We start from the raw sequence: 20,842 nt of genomic DNA on the forward strand, positions 1-20,842 counted from the left end.
GTAGTTAAATCCATGTTTATCTAGAAAATATTATTCATTGCTGTTGAAGAACAATATTTTGATATTAACATTACTAACCTCCATACCAGCACGATCCTTGTTGATTTCTGAACTGACTAATCCTGGGAATTTAGATTACCAGGAATTCTCCCTATTCTTGTTTCAGGTCCTGATAAGTGTATGGTTGTATCAGATTACATCCAAAGACTGTTCCTCAAATCCCTCAGTCACGAATATGTCAAATGTGTTTCAGCGTTTTTGTACTTTATCACTCTTAGTCTGGGGTTTGGCGTTCCAGATCAAAGATTTTCTGCTAATGTGTTCATTGGGACTGTAGAGACCCTCTCTTGTCATAATGTTGTAAAGTCCAGGAGATAGCAAAGGAAGGCAAGATGATTTACTGGTCCCCTGAATTCTCTGTGCCCCCTAAGGAACACATTTATGTCTACAGATCTCTGGCATTTGCATGTTGTTTTTGTCTTAGTTTCTCTCTTTAAGGCCAATCACTGAATTGTCAATTGCTCACAGACTGCCGTCATATATCTGGAACAATGCTGAGTGCAGCATCGACCGCGATACTTTAATGGCTGTGTCAAAGTCAGCAGAATGAACTGCAGTGCATGTTCCAAGAATTCAGATTTCAGTGTGTAGACAGAGAGGATTTTATGAACACTTTTCTGGGTCAATAAACCTGGGGCTGATGTTTGTTTCAGATCAGCAATTTTTAATATTTTGGTGCTCAATTATTCAAAACTATTATATATACAAAAACGAACTGTATTTTTTTATACTTACACTTTAATATAGTCTGCATGTAAATGGCGCCTTTCCCCCTGCAATGCGAGACATGTATTTGTTTTGTCAGTAAAACATGGGTTTGATTATGTATGTGATATTTCTTTCTAAATTATAAACTTAAATTTTATACATTTCCGGTTATGCTTATTGGATAATCATTCCAGTTCGTACAGTTATAAAAGCATGGAAGCTTAGAAGGTATTTTTGACATGCGAGTACTCGATACTTTTGGCGTCGCAAAATACTTTTGTCTGAAACGCTCGTAAAATACAAGTATGGCACAAACGGAAATATGAAGATTTCTCGCCAAAATTTAAGGAATACTGCATTTCAAAAGAGTTATTGAATACGTACCATGCCCTTAACTTCTGTTTCATTTGAAGCGACTGGCAGCAACACGTCACATTCGGAGGAACCGGCGTCTTATGGATGATGTTGTCAGGGTACCGTCAACCTATTTCTAGAATAGAATTGCTGATAGAATCTTTGTCTTCTGGAGATTTATGTCTTATACAGACTCTCTGGTGAATGTGGTATGTTTTGCTGGATAATGGTATTTAAGAACTTAAATTCATAAGACAAGACACAACTAGCTTTGAGATTTCCACCGGAAATGACGTAGCTCTAATGCACGCGCTGTCACAACTGATTCCAGACTGTTTTAGAACGAACAAATTCAATATACTGGTCTCTAGAAAGAGAAAATAAAAGTGAGAAATATATCTGAAAAAGGTAACATTTCCGAACATGGATTGAACAAGTAAAGACTGACGTGCTTTCCAATGAGATTATCCTTATTTGAAATCTGTGGAATACTTTGGAAAACCTTGAAAAGCGCTAGAAAACATTGGAAAGCATTGGAATTCTATTAAATGATTCTGAATTTTAGAGAATACAATTCATTGCTTAATCTGAAAACTCGCTCACTCAAACACACCCAAAACTCACTCACCCAACCAAGACTCACAAACTCACTCATCCAAAACTCACTCGCCCACCCATCGAAAACTCACTCACTCACTCACCCACAACTTACTCACTCACTCGCCCTCCCAAGATCACCCACTCACTCATTTAGGGCTGGGACGAGTCCAAATTTACTACCCGGGTACCCGATACCCTATTACCCGGCCCTACCCGGATACCCGTTAAATGTCTCAAGAGTTGAGTACAAAATGTCCGAATGGGAATTGTTTTACCGCAGCCCTGGCAAAAACTATTTAGATACATGATCATGCATACACTGCAGTTGATAGACCCTTTATCCTTACTCGAACATATAAAAGTCAGAACGAATGCCTGCATAGTGAGAAAGAAATATGAACATTAGCTATACTTGTAGTGTAACCATTGAGTTTTATTGTTAATGTCATTAAACAGTATGTCACGTGACTAACCACGGGTCCGGGTAGTCATGTGGGTACCCGGGTCCTACTCAGGACCCACCCGACGAGAGTACCCGAGTTACCCGTCCCAGCCCTACACTCATTGCAAATGTTACATACAAGATACGTTTCATTTAACTTATATTACTGTTTTAGTCTACCATCTCCCTGCACACGTTATTAAGACACAGAATGTGATATACCGACATGGCTCCTCTCAAGCAGAACTTCTGCATATTCACTCTTATATAAACTCGCACCAGACAGCTGTAGGATGCTTCTTGTAGTGAGGCTGTAGAAGTCGGAAAGTATTAATGATAACCAAATTCAATATTAAATAACTCCCTTCAAAGTTCCACATATGCGAGCATTTAAAAGTACTTTTTTCTTCTTGGCTTGAAGGAAATTTTCTCATCTATTTTCCCCATCACACAATGTGACCATGTACACGGGTGGCCCTGCCGTCGAAGGCGCCACAATTCGCTATGCAGAAACTTATGATCGTGGGTTCGTTAGGGAAGAGAATATATGGATATCAACTCCGTTAGGGAAGAGAATATATGGATATCAACTTCGTTAGGGAAGAGAATATATGGATATCAACTTCGTTAGGGAAGAATACTTATGGATATCAACTTCGTTAGGGAAGAGAATATATGGATATCAACTTCGTTAGGGAAGAGTATATATGGATATCAACTTCGTTAGTGAAGAGAACTTATGGATATCAACTTCGTTAGGGAAGAGAATATATAGATATCAACTCCGTGAGGGAAGAGAACTTATGGATATCAACTTCGTTAGGGAAGAGAATATATAGATATCAACTCCGTGAGGGAAGAGAATTTATGGATATCAACTTCGTTAGGGAAGAGAACATATGGATATCAACTTCGTTAGGGAAGAGAATATATGGATATCAACTTCGTTAGTGAAGAGAACTTATGGATATCAACTTCGTTAGGGAAGAGAATATATAGATATCAACTCCGTGAGGGAAGAGAATTTATGGATATCAACTTCGTTAGGGAAGAGAACATATGGACATCAACTTCGTTAGGGAAGAGAATTGATGGATGTGTCTTCTTTACTATTGCTGATCACCTATCAGCGCCAATTATCTGTTGGCTTCGCTTGTTAATTTTCCACCTTTTGTTATCGTATTACTGTTGCTGTTCTTACATGTACATATATATGCTCTCTGCCTACATACCATTCATTCCCCGGATGAAGCATAAACCCCGAAACGTTGTGTTCCTCATAATAAAGAAGTTGACATCCATAAATTCTCTTCCTTATGTGTGTCACTTCTAAATGAATTATTTCATGGGTCTTGCCATCGTCAGGAATCAAAACAGGAATCACTCACTCACTCATGCTACACACGCCAGCAATGTTCAGCTGATTGTCACCGTCCTACTGTGTAACGCCATCGCAAAAAGCCTTCACCTGTCAGGTTTTCGTTCCAGGTAGATTTAGTGTGGATGCCATTTGTCAGGGTTCCCCGACAGCTGACAGGTCAATGTGGCTGGTAAGGAGGGTATTATGGCTGTCGTGTGTTAGAGGGCTGTTTGTCTCTACACAATCAGTCAGGGTCTAAAGGAGCTTAGTGGGATTTGTGGTAGTCAACCTATCCCCGATAATGTGAATTATTTTAAGATAATGAGTGAGTGAGTGAGTACGGTTTTACGCCGCTTTTAGCAATATTCCAGCAATATCACGGCGGGGGACACCAGAAATGGGCTTCACACATTGTACCCATGTCGGGAATCGGACCCGGGTCTTCGGCGTGACGAGCGAACGCTTTAACCACGAGGCTACCCGACCGCCCCTTAAGATAATGTATCTTCATGACATATATTCTGAACATTTATCGTTGTCTTTACGTTAGACTAAAAGTTGGTGTTTGCTGCATTGCATTATAGAACATGACTGAATTGCATGCTGCCCTGTGTCGTCACTTGGCTCTTGGATTTCTGTTAGAGTGAGAGTGTTTTATTTTACACCGCCTTTGGTGAAATCCGCGAGCACGGGTATGGAACTGACAAATTTAGAAATATAAGCAGGGTGAATCTGGGATTCGAACCCACTATCATATTGTTTGTTTGTTTCTTTTTGTTTAACGCCGAATCAGCTATATGACGGCGGTCTGTAAATAATCGAGTCTGGACCAGACGATCCAGTGATTGATATCATGAGCATCGATCCACGCAATTGGGACACGATGACATGAATCAACCAAGTCAGCGAGTCTGACCACCTGATCCCGTTGTCTTACGACAAGCATAGTCGCCTTTTACGGCAAGAATGCGTTGCTGGAGACCTATTCTAACCCGGATCTTCACGGGTGCTCCACTATCATAGGTTTCTGGCATATCTGATGGACGCTCAATGGTTGACATTGGATATGTTGATACCCTATAATATATCGTCAGGAGTGAATACTGTATGTAGGCTATTTTAATTGCTATATCCTACATAGCATATGTCTTGACAGCTTGTCTGCTATCATATTTATGGTTACATATGAAAGACACGAAACTGTCCATCTGAATGGTGAATACAGAGTGTTGTCAAGCACTCCCCTCACTACGACCTGGGATAGCTGAAATACCTTCCCATTATCAAATGACCGTTTAATCAAAGCTTTCAATGACCTACAGGTTGCTATAATTTACCCATCCTGAAGTAAGCCTCGGGTCGGATTTCCAATATCGGCAAGATATGTTTGACCTGGTTTCTGTCAGTTTCACTTTGATAGGATTCATTTACAAAATACCAACATACTGTGTCACCCCCGTTTCCCAAACACAGACGTGACGTGTGCCGTGGCCTTTCATCATCACCTGACGGAACGGTATGCAACAACCCATACCATCTCACCTAACACTATCTACAATTTGTGTTTGTGTATTTATAAGTAGGAATTCATCAACTCTGGGAAATTATTAATCATATTTCAAGCTGTGCTTGTCGCAGTACAAACACAGTATCTCTTTACAGGAGGCGTGTTCAGTGCTTTTGGAGCTGTCAACAAATTGGGAATATTGCTTTGCCGCTGTCAAGAAATTGAGATTATTTGCCAACCCTCAAGGGGTGCCTTCTGACCTTGATGTCTGAGAAGCACATTTTTTCTACCTAATTTGTCTCTGAAGAAAAGGATCGTTCTCATGCACCACCTGTTAATTAGGCCTCGCTTGTTAGTACGCTATCTGTTCGTTTGGATTTAACACGGACACTTTTGATTGCCTTTAAGTGGTCGGCAGGGGGCTCTGCCTTTGTGAACGGATAGTTTAATAGGTTCTTACACGCTAGTGTCTGTGCTATCGTGATTCTTGTACTGTCTGTGTACGCTGTCGCAGGCGGCAACGACGTTCCGAGTTTATGGTCAAAGCACTGTGTGTGTACATATACCTGCGACCCACATCTACACCGACATACAAGGTAGGTACTTTAGTGGGTGGTCGTTTTGATGTAATGTCGTCGCTTTGATAAACTGAATTGTTTTATTGAGGACCTCTACTATCTATCCTGTGCTACTTAGACACATGTTAAGAAGCCAGTTTGTTTTCAGCATGAGCAATTTGATAAGGCAAAGAATGCAGGGATTTCTTTTTCCAGGATGATTTGCTGTCAACAGATATATAACATTTGTGAGTGAGTGAGTTGGGTTTAACGCCGCTTTTAACAGTATTCCATTTATTTTGCGGCGTGTATAACATTTGTAATAATATCTCGCTATAGGTGGACAAAATTGGACACAGTGTTGTTGTTGTTTTTATGCTGTTTATTTGTTTTGGTAGGAATCCGTTCATTTTTATGTGAGCTATGAAGAATCTTTTAGTTTGTTTTTGTCCATTTCAACCAGTGGCGGCAGGGTAGCCTAGTGGTTCAAGCGTGCGTTCTTCACGCCGAAGACCCGGAACATAGGTACGATGTGTGAAGCCCATTTCTGGTGCCCGCCCCCCCCCCCCCGTGATATTGCTAGAATATTGCTAAAAGCGGCGTAAAACCTTCCTCACAGATTTCAACCTCACTATAGCACACACCATAACAATGGATTCGTAAAACGTTCATTAGTGGATCGTGTTCCGTTGAACAGTTAAATCTTTGTTGAATGAATACCCGCATTACATTTTAAGTAACGTGACTGCGATGAACCGCCTATTGCAGGGCTGACGCTCGTTCAGACAGCTATACCATCGTGTGAGGTATGGGCTATTCTTTGACAAGAAATACACATCACGTTTGAGAACAGCTGATGTGACAGTGCAGGTATTCAGCCTTCTCAGATTAACGTAACACTATATCCCAACGCGCTTTGTAAAAAACTAATTCTCCCGATAGCCTCGTATAACGTGGCTTTCGAAACTGTCATGTTTTTTTGTTCAAATAATTCTCTTTAACATGCAACGCGATATGGCTAAACGTACTGCCCTCTATGAACAGGCGTGTATTTTACACAGCGAGGCTGAAGGGTTGTCGTGTTAGGGTGTATATGCGTGAAGTATGTGTCTGTTTCTCACCTATAATCCATAATTATCCATGATATAGTTGACACCGTTTTGTGTGTACTACAACCATTTTTAGCGCCCGCCTCCGCGGTCTAGTGGTAGAGCGTCTGCCCGGAGAACGGAAGGTCGGTGGTTCGATCCCCGACCACGTCATACTAAAGATTGTACTTGTTGTTTCCCTGCCTGGCGCTCGGCATTAATAACATAAATCAAGGACTGGTCGGCTGGAATCAGTGTACCGTATCTGAGTATCCGTGTTAAACTGTGGTATGGTATCTCATACACGCACACACGTACATGCACAAGGCTACGTAAGTGCAATAATCTTGAACGCGGCGTTGAACACACTGCATCTCACCCAATTTCACCTTCATTTTATAGGCGGTTAGGGGCGGTCGGGTAGCCTAGTGGTTAAAGCGTTCGCTCGTCACGCCGAAGACCCGGGTTCGATTCCCGACATGGGTACAATGTGTGAAGCCCATTTCTGGTGTCCCCCGCCGTGATATTGCTGGAATATTGCTAAAAGCGGCGTAAAACCATACTCACTCACTCATAGGCGGTTAGAATCGGGTATTTGGACAGTCAGTACTTGTGTTATTCGAATGTATCAGATCCGCTCTGACTCCAGCAGTAACACGGCGGGGACACCAGAAATGGGCTTCACACATTGTGCTACTGTGGGGATTCGAACCCGGTTCCCCAGCGTGACGAGCGAACGCTTTAATCTCTTGACTTCCCCACCGCCCCTCATAATGTCTGGAGTTATCAACCATGCTGTTTACGACTACGGTAATACCACAGACATAATATCTCACTTCATACATTGCGCAAGAGTGAGTGAGTGAATTAGGTTTTACGCCGCTGCAAATATTCCAGCAATATCACGGCGGGGATCCCTGAAATGCACTTCACACATTGTACCCAGGTGCGGAATCGAACCCTTGTGACGAGCGAGCGCTTTAACCAATTAGCTACCCTGCCCCATCATGACGCTACACCGTCTAGACTTGTAGGTCCAGGACGGGAGAGCATGTCCTGGCAATCACGTTCATCCAAGATTTTAAGAATTGTCAGACATTCTACAAAATCAGAGGGGTACAAACCGTTTTCGCGGAAGCCTCGGTGGCTGAGTGGGTTAGGTCGCTGACTTTGTGCGTTGGCAATGAGGTGCCTCCGGAGTTCAGTCCCGGATGGGACTCCACCCAAAAGGTTCTAAATTTTTTACTTAGTACTAAGAAAGTGTAATCCCAAATATAACATGTTATGTACACAACATCTAGACCAGACCCGTGAAGATCCGGGGTAGAATAGGTCTTCAGCAACCCATGCTTGCCGTAAAAGGCGATTATGCTTGTCGTAAGAGGCGACTAACGGGGACGGGTGGTCAGGTTCACTGACTTGGTTGATGCATGTCATCGATCCCAATTGCGGGGATTGATGCTCATGATGTCAATCACTGGATTATCAGGTCCAGACACGATTATTTACAGATCGCCGTCATATAGCTGTGATATTGCCGAGTGCAGCGTTAAACAACAAACAAAACGTTAAACCACAAACGTTTACAGTTGCCTGATGCATTACACAAGCACCCCATAAGCCTCATCAAGTATCCATTGGTCTTGTGACACACCAGTACAGACGTTTCACATGCAACAACTCGCCACCCAAGCGGAGTCTGCCTCAGCGTACACACATCTACTGTGTTCCACGTGTCAGTACACCTCCAAGCCATATTTCACTATGCATAATGTATGGGAATTCATTATAAGGTAAACTTGACAGTGACATGCTGTACTTTTAACTATTGATTTCGCCTCAGGTTTCTACCAAGTCGGCAAGATGGCAGCCGGACCTAGCGGTACTGACGGATCCTGTTAATTCCCTGTTCCAAGCAGGTGTGATGCGTGATTCTCCACCAGACACCGGCCACCCCGAGACCCGCACAGCCTCTCGCTGTCTCCCCACACCAGCAGCCGCCCCGCACAACTCTCGCCACAGTTCAATTATCGATGACCGAATTATCAATCTGTGCTGACTTGCTTTTGATGCAGGTAGTGTTTCCGAGCATCTGCCAGGAAGCCGGTCCTCCCAACAACAACAGTAAATAATTATGAACTGTGTTTATCATCAAGCTCTGTTTAGTCATCAAAAACCTTGCTCCTGTTTGACAGAAAATCAATGACAGTGACTTTGCCATGTTTAGCTGTTGTTGTGTTTCATCATCCAGAGAACGTGCTCAGTGAATCAGCAAGTGTCAGCGCTTGTTTCTACATGCTGCGGGGATATTTGTTTACATCAGAACCCTGCAATATGTCATGGCTGTGTCTAGCTTGATTGTAGACAGTTACTGAAACGCGCTACCCCGGTTTACCATCTACGCCAATTTCTCCATCATGACCCGTCGCAGAAACCTCCGGAAACCCAACCTGGAGGCCATGCGCGCCGCGGTAGCGTCTGGGGGCAAGCAAGTCTTGAGGCCCCTGTCTCCCGGAGAGTCTCCTCCCCCCGGGGGTCAGGTGTACACCCTGAGGCGAGAGGACCCCCTCCAAGATGCCCTGTTCCCAAGATGGAGCCCTATATTTGTGGCGGTCGTGACGCTCGTTATACGGGTAGTGTACGTGTGTCAGAAGAGGAACTGGTGGGTGCTCCATCCGGATGAAGTGTTTCAGGGACTGGAAGGTGAGCTATATCAAAGGAGAGGTGGGTGAGGATGCGGGCGGGGTGAGAGTGTGGGTTTGGGTGTGAGTGTAGGGTATGGGTATGGTTTCGGGTTTGATGTGTGGGTATGGGTATGGGTATGGTTTCGTGTTTGGTGTGTGAGTATGTTTATGGTTTCGGGTTTGGTGTGTGGGTATGGGTATGGTTTTGAGTTTGGTGTGTTGGTGAGGGTGTGGGTTTGGGTGCGGGTTTGGGTGTGGGTATGGGTATGGGTATGGGTATGGGTATTGGTATTGGTTTGTGTATGGGTGTGGGTGTGGGTGTGGGTATGGGTATTGGTATTGGTATTGGTATTGGTATTGGTTTGGGTGTGGGTATGGGTATGGGTATGGGTGTGGGTGTGGGTATGGGTATGGGTATGGATATTGGTTTGGGTATGGGTATGGGTATGGGTATGGGTATTGGTGTGGGTTTGGGTGTGGGTACGGGTATGGGTATGGGTGTGGGTATGGGTATTGGTGTGGGTTTGGGTGTGGGTATAGGTATGGGTATGGGTATTGGTTTGGGTGTGGTTATGGGTATGGGTATGGGTATGGGTATTGGTATGGTGTGTGGGTGTGGTTTGTGATGAGTTGCACACAGGCCACCTAAAAGTAAAGTGGTCTATTTTAGTAAATTTGATGGATGAAAACTACCTGAATTATAATCTCCCACTAACGTTACAGGATTTAGTAGGGTTTTACAACTTGGAATTCTATGCATTTTAAAAATGATTGCTAACAATAGTATTCGTTTCATTCACTCTTTGTCCTCCAGAAAACATTGACGTGTAACTTAAAACCACTAGACCTTTTCCCGGGCTTTTCACCAGCTTCATAATTAACTTTTTATGGCAATGACACGCACGACGTGAACATGTTTATAATGAGTTGCCCTCATTCGTTTTTAATCGGTTGGTATTTATTCTAAAGAGGACGTAAGAGATCTCAAATTCTAGGCGCATGAGTTCGCATGCTGCTACTAAGACACAGGGCTATGTGGATCCACGTCTCCTCGTCTGGTGTAGCAGTACCTGAAGATCGGCCTCCAGGAATCAATACCTTGACAGATGTAATGCCATTAATTCTTCATCCACCACGGGGCCTGTTCAAGCCTGTAGTTGGATCTGAATATCTAAAAATATCTAAGAAATATTGCCTGCTTTCCTTTTCACATTTCAGTAGTTTTGGGATCGCACTTTTAGAGTTACAGTTACTGCCACTATCAATACATTCGTGACCAACTCGTGTTATTCCGGGACAAGCTTGCAGGTTACGGAAAGGGGCGAGTGGTGACGAATGACTCTCAATACTGATGCTTCTGTTAATGGTCGCGGCGGTTCCGGGTTGGAACTGGCCTCCTGCAACTTATGATTGTAGGTGGCAACGTAATGGATCAGACTCGGTGACATGGTTGATGTAGTTGATTGTGTGTCAACGTGCCCGACGGCGTGGATCGTTGCTCACAGTATCAATCACTTGATTGTCTGGTCCAGGCTTGATCATTTACAGGCAATCGTCATATAGCTGGAATATTTGTGAGAGCGGCGTTAAACACTAAACAAAGCTAATATTCCTGATGTGTTACAAACGTGATAGGTTGGATAATCGACTGAATCGTTGGATTAGTTCAGTCGTGTATTTCCGGCTACTTTAAATAATCCGATGTATGTATATCCTTGACTAGAAGTGGCGTTCAAACCAATATCATGCACCAAGTCTAGCTGTTTTGTTTGTTTGTTTGTTTAACGCCGCACTAAGCAATATTCCAGCTCTATGACGGCGGTCTGTAAATAATTAAGTCTGGACAGGACAACCCAGTGATTGATATCATGAGCATCGATCCACGCAATTCGGATAGATGACATGCATCAACCAAGTCTAGCTGTAATGGTGCGAGACTCCCTAGAGGATCTGAGGTATCAATATAGTAGTAGAATACTCTTTCAGATTTAAATGGCGTGGTGGGGAATCCGGGTTGGAATAGGACCCCAGCATATATGCTTGTCGTAGGAGGCGACCAAAGGGATCGGGTGGACAGGCTCAGTGTATTGGTTGTTTGCATATCCTCATACGTCATCGTACCCCAGCGGCTTGGATCGTTGCTCATAATATTAATCACTGGATTGTCTGGTCCAGACTCGATTATTTACAGACCACCGTCGTATTGCTGAATATTGCTGAGTGCGGCGTAAAGCAACAGACCAACAACATGAAATTCAAATGATGTAGATGTGTTTATTGTGTAACGGTATTGATACTATACAAGGTGCTCCTGAATTGGAACATGATCAATTCCGAAGTAAACTCCCCACCTAGCCATCCTCATTCCCCACTCCCAGGTATCCAAGTCATAGATCCACTTCTGTAATATGTGCCAATATATGTTGTTTAACGCCGCACTCAGCAATATTCCAGCTATATGACGGCGGTCTAATCTAGTCTTGACCAGACAATCCAGTGATTGACATCATAAGCATTGATCTCGCAATTGGGATACGATGGCATGCAACAACCAAGTCAGCGAGTCTTACCACTCGATCCCGTTAGTCGTCTATTGAGAAAAGCCGGGGGTGCTGAAGGCCAATTCTAACCCGGATCTTCACGGGTGGCCAATATATATACTCAAAAGAAGTTAAAGAAAACCCGATTCTATCACATGACGGTAATTAATCTGTTGTTGGATGACATATTAACTCTATCCATATGATATAATCGGTTCTTCTTAGACATCTTTTTAGTAGAATGTAATAACTCAACCGACGTATGGGTAAATATATATTACATGTACCAAATGACGAGTTCCCGCGATCCCAACCTCGTCATCTATTGAAAATGGTTCATTGTGACTCAAAAAGTCGAATATATACCACTATGTAAACAAAGGGTGTATATGGGTGTTTAACTGCTGGTTGATTCTATATTAACTCCCTTGAATAACATCAATAAAAAGAGTATATTTTTGTAGCGTGTTTACGTATCGTCAATATCATATATTAGAAGTATCATGCGAGCTTTCTCATCTCTGCTCTTTCCCACAGAACTTGAGCGAATATGTTTCAATGTGACGTTGCCATACCGCCCACCCCTAACACTCTCTCACGGCAGCCAGCCCCCGTCCCCAACCCCCTACTCCGCACTGTGTCAATGTTACTTCCCCGTGTGTTAATGGGGGCTATTTATATTGTCGATGTGTTCCTGTGAGAATATTACACCTATTAAACTTCAGAAGGACGGGACATATTGACATGATACACTTGAATGCTGTGTTACGGGTGAGTTCTCAGGGAAACATCGTGAGGTGTTTAACCTTCTGTGGGTGATATACCATGACGTCAGAATGGGATAGGGTGTACCATATTACCTCGGTTTAACGCCCGGACTCGAATAAACGCCGGGGTATCAATTAAACGCCGAGCCTCGATTAAACGCCGGGTTGTTTATATTCACGGAATTCTCCCCATAACAATCACTGCAATTAAACGCCAGAGGTAAAGAGTGTCTGAAAGAAATATACACCAGGGCGTTTAATCGAGGAAATACGTTACCAACACTGATTCAGCAAGGCGTATAATAACACAGATACAGTTGTGGGGAAGCAATTATCTGAAGGATACTGTTGCCTTTATATACTCAATACACAACGATTTATATCGATCAGGTCAACTACTGATAATTCTATTCTTAGAAAACGATCAATGTTCCTTTATCATGCTATGTTGATTAGAACATGAAATGTTAAACATATTTATGTGCGTCCATTCGGTCAAAAAATACAAAGTTGAAAAAAAGGACAAAAGTACGCAATTAAGGTCCAATATCACGAATAAAAATTAAATGTTACTACTAAAGGTCAAAATACGTCAGACGGTGAGTGCACGAGGAATGACGTAATACATTGTGCACCTCGGCATACAGTTATCATATACACGGCGGAACAAGCCGATTAAACTCAGAATGTTTTACAAATTGCAGCGCCATCTAGCGTTCTTTATTGTCAACGTCCTTTCGTGCTCACTGACGTTCTTTCGTACACATTGTTCTTTCTTTTCTTATGACGTCTTTTCGTAACATTTGACTATTAATATTGTATTTTGACCTTTTGTAGTAACATTTAATTCTTTATCCGTAATATTTGACCTTAATTGCGTACTTTTGTCCTTTTTTTCAACTTTGTATTTTTTGACCGAATGACCGCCCATACATATTTGCAACCACTCCCCAAAATAGAATTGTACTATTGGCATGTGGCCTTTCAGTGTGGAATAAAAATTGTCTTAACTCATAACTACTCAATGAGAAGGATATAATTATTATTATTATTATTCAACCTGTGAAGATCCGGGTAAGAATAGGTCTTCAGCCAACTATGCTTGTCGTAGGAGGCGACTAACGCTCTCTGACTTTGTCGGTGCATCATTCTTAACGTCGTTTGGTATGACGCGGCCGGGGATCGAACCCCCTGGTATGTAGGACGAAATGGTAACGTGACTGTTTACATACTAGCGTCTGACAAGGCAGTTTGGATTGTATACTCCTCGGGGAGTTGAGAATGAAAATTAACCGGGGTCATAATGAGCACGCACCGTGTGGAGGCTAGCGCAATATAGGTCCACATTATTATTAACATTCATATGTACGAGTATGAACCTATGTGACCTCGATAAGGGGCGATAGATATGTACATAAGTACAGTGTCATTACCTATATGTACATATACCTCTATATTCAATCTGCATGGGCCATCGCACACGTGTATATACAGACCGATACAGCACAACACGCCGGAGTCCTAGTGCAGCATGCTTATCGTTTGGGGCGTCTACAGTGAGTATCTGATGGAAAAGATTCCATGTATACCACGGCGGTCTGTAAATAATTGACATCATGCGCATCGATCTATGCAATTGGGATACGAAGAGATGTTTTTGTTTAGCGCCGCACTCTGCGATATTCCAGCTATATGAATTGAATGCAAGCTGTAAGTAATCGACCACGCAGTCCTGTGACTGACATCATGAGCATCAATGTACGCAGTTGGGATATGATGACATGCACCAACCAAGTCAGCGAGACTTACCACCCGATCCCGATAGTTGCCTCTTACGACAAGTAGGTTGCTGAAGACAAAATCTAACCCGGATCTTCAAAGGTCGGGATCTCGTTGTGTCACCGTACCTTGGCTGTTCTAGCCAACATCCACGGATTCATGTGGTCCATAATATAATCTTGCAATAAAATTAGGATGATGAAACATATTTCTTTTCTTTTTTCCGCACTTTAATATTATAATCGATATTTAATGTGAATATTAGCAACATTATTGCCCAATGTGATTTAGCGATGCAGGGTGTGACAATGTAGGTAACAAACATACACACGTGCATGCACGTCGCAATATAAGTGCAATAATCTTGAACGCGACGTTAAACCCCATTTCACCTCATCTCACCTTTTTTAGTTCAATTCAAGGGGGCACGGATGGCCCAGTCGTCTAAGGCGCCGCGATTCGTTGTGTAGATTAGCGTCCCTTAGGCAAGCCAGAAAGCTATCACTATGGGTTCGAATCCCTGTTCGCACTGATTATGTTTCTAGGATTGTCAGCACCATACCCGTGCTCGTGGGTTTTACCGAAGTGGTAAACGTCTGAGACCTGCATCACGTCGGGCTTTCCTCCCACATTAAGCTGACACGCCGTGATATAACTGGAATACTGTTAAAAGCGGTGTTAAACCCAACTCACTCACAAATTCAATTCAAAGAAGTTCAAGTATTTGAAGCACCTTAAAATATCACATGTTTACTCTAATCCACTACCAACATGTAAAAAAAGTATAATCTTGATTGCGTCGCGCTTGAAAGGTGCCTTTGCCGACAGGTCACTTCTTACTGTTCTGACGTGGAACCGTTAACGACACGTTACTGCGATGTGTTCATACACAAACAATAAATAACATCAAGTAAATCACAACTGTGTGATCAGCAGTATCAATAAGATTGACAGAAAATTTGGTCCACAGAAATAGATCGGCGTACTTGAAAGTGACAAAATCAGGAATGACACCCAAGGCACGTGTGTGGTGCTCCAGGGTGCGGCGCGTGCAGACTATCGGATGTGTTTCGGAGTCATGTTTCAGAGACATAAACGTTCTTGCATAGGATGTTTGTCGTCAACACTTATCTTTGTTCTGGGGGCGGTCGGGTAGCCTAGTGGTTAAAGCGTTCGCTCGTCACGCCGAAGACCCGGGTTCGATTCCCGACATGGGTACATTGTGTTAAGGCCATTTCTGGTGTCTCCCGCCCTGATATTGCTGGAATATTGCTAAAAGCGGCGTAAAACTATACTCACTCACTTACTCACTATCTTTGTTCTGATGCTTGGTATCAACATTTAATATCCACGACCCCCGACATTTTTTAAGAGTATATTTTAGAAAATATCACAAGATGGTCTTCAATACATATTAATTTCTTAATTACACGCGTTCTTTCTAAACATAAAAATACAAAAAATATTCCGAATAAAATATATGCTTGTCGTAAGAGGAGCTTAGCGGAATCAGGTGGTCAGGCTCGCTGACTTGGTTGATGCATGTCATTGTATTCCAATTGCGTGATGTTCATCATGTCAATCACTGGATGGTCCGGACTGGATTATTTACAGACCGCTGTCATATAGCTGTAACATTGCTGAGTGCGGCGTTAAACAACAAACAAAGCAAAAGAAATCGATTGAAATATATGCAGCCCACGTCGCCACAATGAAGCTGTTATATTTTGGTGATGGGAGACAGATGGAGTTAATAACTTTGTATTTACCTGACGCTAAAATAATTCACCTGGCATTCAAAAGTTGCATCTGAAAGAAAGGATATTAAGATGAAAGAATGAATTAGATTAGAGTGAGTATGGTTTTACGCCGCTTTTAGCAATATTCCAGCAATATCACGACAGGGGACACCAGAAATGGGCTTCTTACATTGTACCCATGTGGAGGATCTAACGCGGGTTTTCGGCGTGACGAGCAAACGCTTTAACCACTAGGCTACCCCACAGCTCCCAATTAGATTAAAAGTGAAAAAAACCCACCAGATAATCGGTTAACATTACGGCTTACTTGAGAGCTTACTCAGGCCATTTATGTACTTCCTGTGGCGATATTCCTGGAAAGTCCCTTAAAAAAGAACAAAAACACTGAATAGGATGTCTCCGTCTGTCGAAATGACGCGTAAAGCGTAGAGACCCAACATTGTCATTCGCGTGTAGATTCTAAACATGTCTGGACTAAAAACATGTTTAGATCCTAAACATGTCTCAAACCTGACACAATGCTAACATGTTTAAGCTAAACACATTTTGTACATTGTACGATCAGTTACAGGTTGGGGGCCTACATCCTAACTGGAACCCCCGGGGTTCCCAAGTTAGGCAACTCTCACACCGTGTCCCTGTGGAAATCTGCACACCAAGTTGATCTGTACGTAACTGAGACTGTCGTATGTTGCAGTGGCGCACTCCGAGGTGTACGGCTACGGCTTTCGGATGTACGAGTACCTGCCTCCCCCAGACAGCGTGATGACGTCAGCGGAGGACCAGGAGAACACCCTCGGCTTCTACAGCCTCCGCTCCTTCCTCTACCCACACATCTACACCATTTGCTTCGCCATCGTCGGCCTCTTCAACCCAAACCTCAACCTTTTCCTGGTAGGTATTCATCACAGAGACGATGACGTAGTGCAAAGCTTAAGTTTATGACACGGTCATATGTTTACTGTTCTCACAACAAGTTATGTGTTTTCTGTTCTTCCAGCAGTTTATGTTAGTCCCCAATGTAGGTATTTGCAGAATAAAACATACAGTATACAAATGTATGTGTACTGACCTTGAGATGGTTTTACTGAGCAGTTTCAATGATCCCCCGTAGAACATGACCTGTACAACTGACCCATCGACGTGCTGTGTGTTTGTTATGATTTTATACACTGATGTGATGTTTTTTGCAGGTGGGTCGACTCATCCACGTGGTCGTGTCGTCCTCCCTGCCTCTCGCCGTCTATCGTCTGTGTGATGTCATCTACGGCAGCCATGACGTCGCCGTCCTCGCAGCCGTCTTCGTCTCCAGCTCCCTGCATCTCACCATCTTCGGCACACACACCCTCATCAACAGCTTCCTCTCTCCAATCTTCATGTTCTGCTTAGCAATGGTTCTCTCTGCTATCAAACTGTCGCCATCAGTTACCGCCAAACCCGTCCCAGACATCCAAAATGGCGGAACTCCCCGACGGGACAAACCAGCTGAGGACGACACACCTGGTGTGAAGGACCCTGGTGTTAAAGCCAAACCGGTGGTTTCCCTGAAGGTGGAAGCTCGAAGACTCAAATATGCAAGTTGTGGGTTTATTCTTGGAATGCTGTGTTACCTGCGTCTTGACCTCGCTATGTTCCTAGTTGTGTCAGTGACTGGCTGGCTGATTGTGTGTGTGCGAGGGAAGGATCACCAGAAGGTGGTGGTGTCCTCCCTCCTGACAGTGACCCTTGGTGCATTCTGTGCAATATTACTCGGCGGCTGTGTCGATTTTGTGTACTTCGGGTGGTTCTTTTTGTCCCCATACCAGTGGATTAACTTCAACGTCTTGAATGGCCTCTCTAACAGAGTTTTCGGGAAAGGATACCTTGAAGATTATCTCAAGAATCTAAATGCAGTGCCATCAGCGGTGTTCCTAAATCTGTGCACACTGGGAATTATTCCAGTGTTGTGCTGGTCACATCACAAAAAGATCGTGAAGTTCCGCACCCCTGTGTTATTTCTGGTTGGCACCCTGGTGATGCTTTTCACCGCCTACAGCTTTCAGAGTCATAAGGAAACCCGAATTCTCCACAACGTGTTTGTGCTACAGGCCATGGTCTGGGCGGGCGCCGTGCAGTCATCACTTGCTGCCCTGGGTTCCGGGAGAGCGCTGCCCCTTCGTAGAATCTCCTATGTCCTGGTGACATGTGTGGTGATCTTACAGGCAAATGACTGCTACAAAAATTTTCCTAGCTCATCCGACAAATCAAACGCAAACTGGGCCTTTAACGGCCATTGGGATTCTGGTTCTGTAAACGAATGTCTTGACTACGTGAGACAACAGAATGACGTCACTGGTTTGTTCCTTGACTACACTGTCTATGGAATGGGGGGATTTTCCGTCTTACGTAAAGACGTCCCCCTTATCGCTCGAGTTCATCACGAATATCACGAATTCGACCCCAAGTACCTACCAAACTACAGACAAAATATTGACCCGAAATTGAGATTGATGAATAGACTTACAGACATTATGCATGTAAAACACAGTAGATACATACTCGGGAGACTTGTCAACAGCACCCAATACAACTACATCATCACGAAGAACGTCCGGCGATTCCGTCCTCTCGCCTTCACGAATGTATACAACTCAACGGACTTCAGAGTGCTGAAATTCTTGCCTCGCAATCCGAACGCGACGATCGTCAGCAGACTCAGGCTGATCAAGGATCTTCAGTCATTTCCCTTCGATGGCGATGCTTCTATCCTAGAATTTGAAGGATCCTGGTTGTTTTCTGTGGGAAGTTATAAGAAGGCGGTTGACCGTCTCCGCGCCGCCATCATCGTCAACGCCAGCCGTATCCGGCCGTTCCAGCTGATGAGTCTGTCGTACAGCAACATGGACATGCTGCAGGAGGCTGCTGATGCTGAGCAGCAGTGCTTTGCCCTGCACTCCTTCGGCAAATGTATTCAACCCCAGCCGCGCATAGTGCTCAGCCCAGACTACAACTTGGATATCTGAAAGGACAAGCTGTCGTGTCAGTCACAACATGGCTATCTGAAAGGACAAACTGGTGTTTCAGTCAAAACTTGGACATCCGGAAGGACAAGCTGGTGTGTCAGTCAAAACTTGGACATCTGGAAGCACAAGCATATGTTTCAGTCACAACATAGATATCTGAAAGGACAAGAAACTTGGACATCTGGAAGGACAAGCTGGTGTTTCAGTCACAACATAGATATCTGAAAGGTCAAGCTTGTGTTTTAGTCACAGATTGGACATTTGAAACATGAAGCTGGTGTTTCAGTCACAACATGGATGTCTGAAAGGACAAGCTGGTGTTTCAGTCACAACTTGGACATTTGAAACATGAAGCTGATGTTTCAGTCACAACTTGGCAACTAGAAGGACAAGCTGGTGTTTCAGTCACATCTTTGACATCTGGAAGGACAAGTTGGTGTTTCAGTCACAACTTGGACATGTGACTCATGAAGCTGGTGTGTCAGTCACAACTTGGACATCTGGAAGGACAAGCTTATGTTTCAGTCACAACTTGGACATCTGGAAGGACAAGCTGGTGTTTCATTCACAACTTGGCCATCTGAGAGGACAAGCTGGTGTTTCAGTCACATCTTGGACATCTGGAAGGACAAGCTGGTGTGTCAGTCACAACTTGGACATCTGGAAGGACAAGCTGGTGTGTCAGTCACAACTTGGACATCTGAAAGGACAAGCTGGTGTTTCAGTCACAACTTGGACATCTGGAAGGACAAGCTGGTGTGTCAGTCACAACTTGGACATCTGGAAGGACAAGCTTATGTTTCAGTCACAACTTGGACATCTGGAAGGACAAGCTGGTGTTTCAGTCACATCTTTGACATCTGAAAGGACAAGCTGGTGTTTCAGTCACAATTTGGACATCTGGAAGGACATGCTGGTGTGTCAGTCACAACTTGGACATCTGAAAGGACAAGCTTATGTTTTTAAGTCACAACTTGGACATCTGGAAGGACAAGTTGGTGTTTCAGTCACAACTTGGACATGTGACTCATGAAGCTGGTGTTTCAGCTACAACCACAGGGCAACGGATAGCCATACTATACTGACTTTACTGATTACATTTTTTATGTAATCAGTACAGTCAGTATAGTATGGCTATCCGTGGCCCTGTGGCCACAACGATGTTGATATTGAAGCTGTCGTTGAACAGGAACGTTATAACAAAAGCGTGTTTAGCAGCGATAGCAGTACAAAACAGCGGTACATCCGCATTGTTCCACGCAATAGTTGCACCACGAATGCCGTGATTCCTCAAATTCAACTCATACACTACTAAACTCGCTCCTGTGTTTTAAACGAGTGAATAGTTCTGGGTTTACACGGGAGCGTGTTTAATATCAATTTTAATTTATTACTTGTCGTTATAACTTAAAAAACAACAATTCACTGTCATGTGTGAATAGGCAGACATCTACGCGGTCAACAGCTTATTCCAATTGACTTTAACAGAATACTACTTCAAACACATCAAAGGTTGACACGTATTAATGTAACACTATACATCGGATCACATTTAGAATTCAAGGATCAGTTCCACAAAGGTATCTTAGCGCTAAGGTTATGTGTGTGTGTGTGTGTGTGTGTGTGTGTGTGTG

The 20,842-nt window shown here is 43.5% G+C and overlaps 1 protein-coding gene across 1 annotated transcript; it reads left to right on the forward strand.

Moving 5' to 3' along the window:
* The first annotated feature begins 8,922 nt into the window (after positions 1–8,922).
* On the forward strand, positions 8,923–19,208 carry LOC139455786 (uncharacterized). Its single transcript, XM_071237332.1, has 3 exons — positions 8,923–9,379; positions 16,904–17,100; positions 17,400–19,208. The coding sequence occupies exons 1-3, from the start codon at positions 9,094–9,096 to the stop codon at positions 19,206–19,208; spliced, it is 2,292 nt and encodes a 763-aa protein (XP_071093433.1). The 5' UTR covers positions 8,923–9,093.
* Positions 19,209–20,842: the final 1,634 nt, after the last annotated feature.

The sequence above is a fragment of the Haliotis cracherodii genome, unplaced genomic scaffold (genome assembly GCF_022045235.1).
Source record: "Haliotis cracherodii isolate W230 unplaced genomic scaffold, xgHalCrac1.p SCAF_11, whole genome shotgun sequence".
NCBI lineage: Eukaryota > Metazoa > Mollusca > Gastropoda > Lepetellida > Haliotidae > Haliotis > Haliotis cracherodii.